Source organism: Schistosoma mansoni, chromosome 2, assembly GCF_000237925.1.
Source record: "Schistosoma mansoni strain Puerto Rico chromosome 2, complete genome".
In the NCBI taxonomy this organism is placed as follows: domain Eukaryota; kingdom Metazoa; phylum Platyhelminthes; class Trematoda; order Strigeidida; family Schistosomatidae; genus Schistosoma; species Schistosoma mansoni.
The window spans coordinates 33,388,507-33,392,353 of NC_031496.1; the positions used below are offsets into that span (position 1 = coordinate 33,388,507).

Consider the following 3,847-nt stretch of genomic DNA (forward strand, 5'->3'; position numbering starts at 1 on the left):
GTCCCAAATAGGATGAAACGCGCGTCCTGGATTCCACTGCCAGCCACTATCCATCATTGCTTATCATGCTTGTGAATTTAGGCTATATCGAGGCAATACGCACAGTATGACAATTAGAAACTGACCAATTGCAGTTCTGAAAATATCCATGGGAAGATTCAAACAATCAAAACTATGTAAATTATTGTTCTTGTTTAGAAACTATGAAATATTTAGATGATTATGGTACTTTACCTAACTATAACAAATTTATAGGACTGTCGCATAGTTTATTTGGTAATATCTGTATGTAAAAATCCTATCCAAACTTATTATTATGTCATAAAATAACCTTGAACCACTGTAATATAGGTTACCACGACTTCTCTGTATGTAATTTTTCGGCTTCAGAGGTTACCCTTGAGGTATTTGAGAAACTGGAATCATGGCATCCTAGGACTTACTACTAAAATAACGCTGATTAAGTAATTAATTTTATTTTTTATCGACTGTTTCACAAAAATGTAAATACGGTTTTAATGCAAGCCTAATGTTTATGAAATGTTCACTTCTGTATGAACACATGAAAACGTCTACAATGCATATCATGGGAGAATGGTAATTTAGGATGAAGTTTGAAGTGCCACATTTTTCAAATGCGGTTTAAAATGTGCCGTACGTATAACGTAATTGTACTTTAATAGATATAGGTGTATAGAAAGCTTACATTTGAGTTACTCAACTTTTCATCTTGTCTGTTTAATACTTCATGATGTCAATGACCAGACCGCAGAAATTCATCCTGAGTTTCCTAACTACTGATAATGGTTTATTAGTAGTATTATTCCGTCGCACAAAATTAACCATTTCAGGAAAACTAGTGGATTGTTGTTTATCATGCACATAAAATTAAGACGTCAAGTTCAAACTATTCAGTCATTCCCTACTGATAAGTAATCCATAGTTTCTAACTCTGATTCATTAAAATTTTACTATATATCATGTAGGGATCAATAATTATACAAGAATGCCTAATATTAATCAGACTCTTTCTGTAAAGACGAACACAACCGACAAATTAAACTGATCTCAGAAGGGGTTTTGTGGAGATTTCAGTATTTTCATAGTTGAAATCATGAGTCAATTGAAGCTAAACCCATAATCGGGCGAAACGACGGTCCAGTGCTTCTAGGTTTTCGATGGTGGTTTAGCTTCAATTGACTCATGATTTCAACTATGAAAATAAACTGATCTCCATAAAGCCCCTACAACTAAATTGAAAAATAATTTCTATGATTGATTCATGTTGCACACATAGATTCTAGTGACTATAGAGCACTTTGTTTATACATTGCGTTAGGTATTATACATCAGTGCAAGTGTCGGGTGTGTAAACGTAAACTACTTAACAAAATTATTATATCAAAGCCCATTCTTATATTTTTATTTATATTTTATTTAAACACATAAACATTGGTACAAGGAAGCACCAAATGCATATGCGCCGCACAAATCTCATTTGATTTGTGTGAGGGCTGTGATACTGCATGCGTGCCCAAACTCAACCAGGTGGTTTCCTTGGGGAGCCACACACGGAGCTATTGACCTAAATGTCTAACCAACAAGGCAGTAGAACATCGTGAGGAGATGCAGTCCCATGGTAGCCGGTCACCAACTATAGGTTCATACGCCATTTGTTCCATCAGGATACTGAAGCCCATGTGGACCATTGGTTTCGAATCAGGGTATTCCAACCCCCCTAGATGGACCTTACGTGTCTACCAACCCGGTTAAAGCGCTGGACATTCGCTTTTCGTCCTCTCAATCTGGCAAACAACACCAGTGCCACGAGAAGGTAGTGAGTAGGACTTCCCTGGCAGAGGCTATATACACGTGGTAATGAGAGAGCATTTCGAGAGGGAGAGCGGACTCTCTCCACTCTCGGCCGTACCAGGGCATTTAGGAACCCTATTCTAATAGACTACACAATGATTTGTTCAATTTCGATATAGGAAAGAAAATATAAATGATTGAAATGAAACAAGTTACTTAAGTAATAACAGATAAGTGTATATATATCATAGAACCCCAATTCACAGTGACATCACTCGGATATAGATGATAAAAGAGTAATATGTTTACTTTAAATGTAAAAAGTAAAAATTTCAGAACTAGAAAAGACAACAAAAAACTAATTTTCATTTTTTTTTGTAATTATGATCCTTTATTGATTAGCTTGCACGATTTGTGTTTAGTCAGAATTATTTGAGCTTAGACGTTTCTTCACAGCATCTTGTTGATAAGCTAATAGCATACCACGAAGTCTAGAACCACGACGGGAAGGAACATGTTGTCTACGTGCTGATAAATGTTGACTATGAGACTTCGAGTCGTCATTAGATGATTTAGAAACTGATGCACTATGTAATAGATTATTTAGTACTGAATCAATATGATCCTGGAGAGAAAAAAAAATTCAAAACAAAAATAATACATTACAAAAAAGAAACAATTTTATGGCATAAAACATTGGTGTAACCTAACTGACACCCTTCTGTGTAGAATAATTCTGTTATATCCTAGCGAAGACATAAGTGCGGGTTACTTCCGGGATCTAATAATGGACTATTATTCTATATATTTTCTTATTGTTTAACTATTGAGTAACTAGATTGTGTATATCCATGTTCATCTTATTATAAGCTTCATTTTGACTTGTAGATTATTATTATACGATTTACTGTTCCTAAATTATACTCAGTTTATTGATTATTGTCTACCACATTCACAGCCACATTTGGCTTGATCTTGTACCAATATTATCTTCTATTTTATGGTGTGATGTGGTTTGTCTGTCTGGTATATAAACCGAGTATGCTTGAAATAGCAGAAGCTGTAATTGGTGTTCTGGGCTCAATTGGAAGGGCTAGGCGGACAAAGGACCAATAAGGACGCTAGACTACTCATACAAGTTGAACGTCATTGATTTGGTACAGTGTTGAGATCGGAAAAGTCGTATTTCGATTGGCGGATAACTTACGTGATAGAAGCCAGACATAAAATCATATATATATAGGTACATAGTTCTTTGTTTCATTGAATACTGACTAGGTGATCCAATCAACGTTAAAAATCTCTAAACTAGAGTGTTGAAATCATGAGTCAATTGAAGCTAGACCACCATGGAAAACCTGGATGGCCATTTCATCCTATTGTGGGACTCCTCAGCAGTGCGCATCCACGATCCCGCCTCGCGAGATTCCAACTCAGGACCTACCAGTCTCGTGCGCGAAACGGCCGTCCAATGCTCAAATAATCGTCATTTAATGACATCATCAAATAATAGTGGATTATTGACCAATGATAATGTGTCAAGATTTGGAACAACAGCTGAACCATCATTACCTATGATACCTATATCATCATCACCATCATCAACATCATCGTTATCAAACAAGGAAGAATTAAATCATCAACATCCATACTCAAATCACGTATTTCTAAGATCAGAAAGATCTGGGAGTGAGAGAACACAACAAAGTACAAGGACATTGATTACAGCAACGAATAATAGTAGTAATTCCGGGATAGTTAGCGCTTTATACGCAAATGATGATCAAGCAAATTCACCAATTTATACAAAATATCCTATGAATTTACCAAGTAATAATAATAGTAATAGGGACAATATATCGTCGGCTATCTATCCTAAGACTAATTCAAATATACAATCTATTTCATGGATCAATGTGAATGATAATGACTTACCGTGGAAGTTCACACCACCAAGTCGAAATAGTTTTAGTAATGGCATCCGACGATTATCATCGTTTTTTCGTAGTTTTAATCAAAGCAACGGTTCATTCAC

At 35.6% G+C, this 3,847-nt stretch overlaps 1 protein-coding gene across 1 annotated transcript in view; it reads right to left on the reverse strand.

Annotated features, from left to right (window-relative positions):
* Positions 1-2,230: 2,230 nt before the first annotated feature.
* The window catches only part of Smp_131610 (hypothetical protein), a gene marked incomplete at both ends in the record, with an annotated part of 22,611 nt that continues 20,994 nt past the window's right edge, over positions 2,231-3,847 (reverse strand). The window contains one exon of the mRNA XM_018796429.1: positions 2,231-2,437. Coding sequence (XP_018650643.1) covers positions 2,231-2,437 — 207 coding nt within the window. The remainder of the gene's footprint in view (positions 2,438-3,847) is intronic.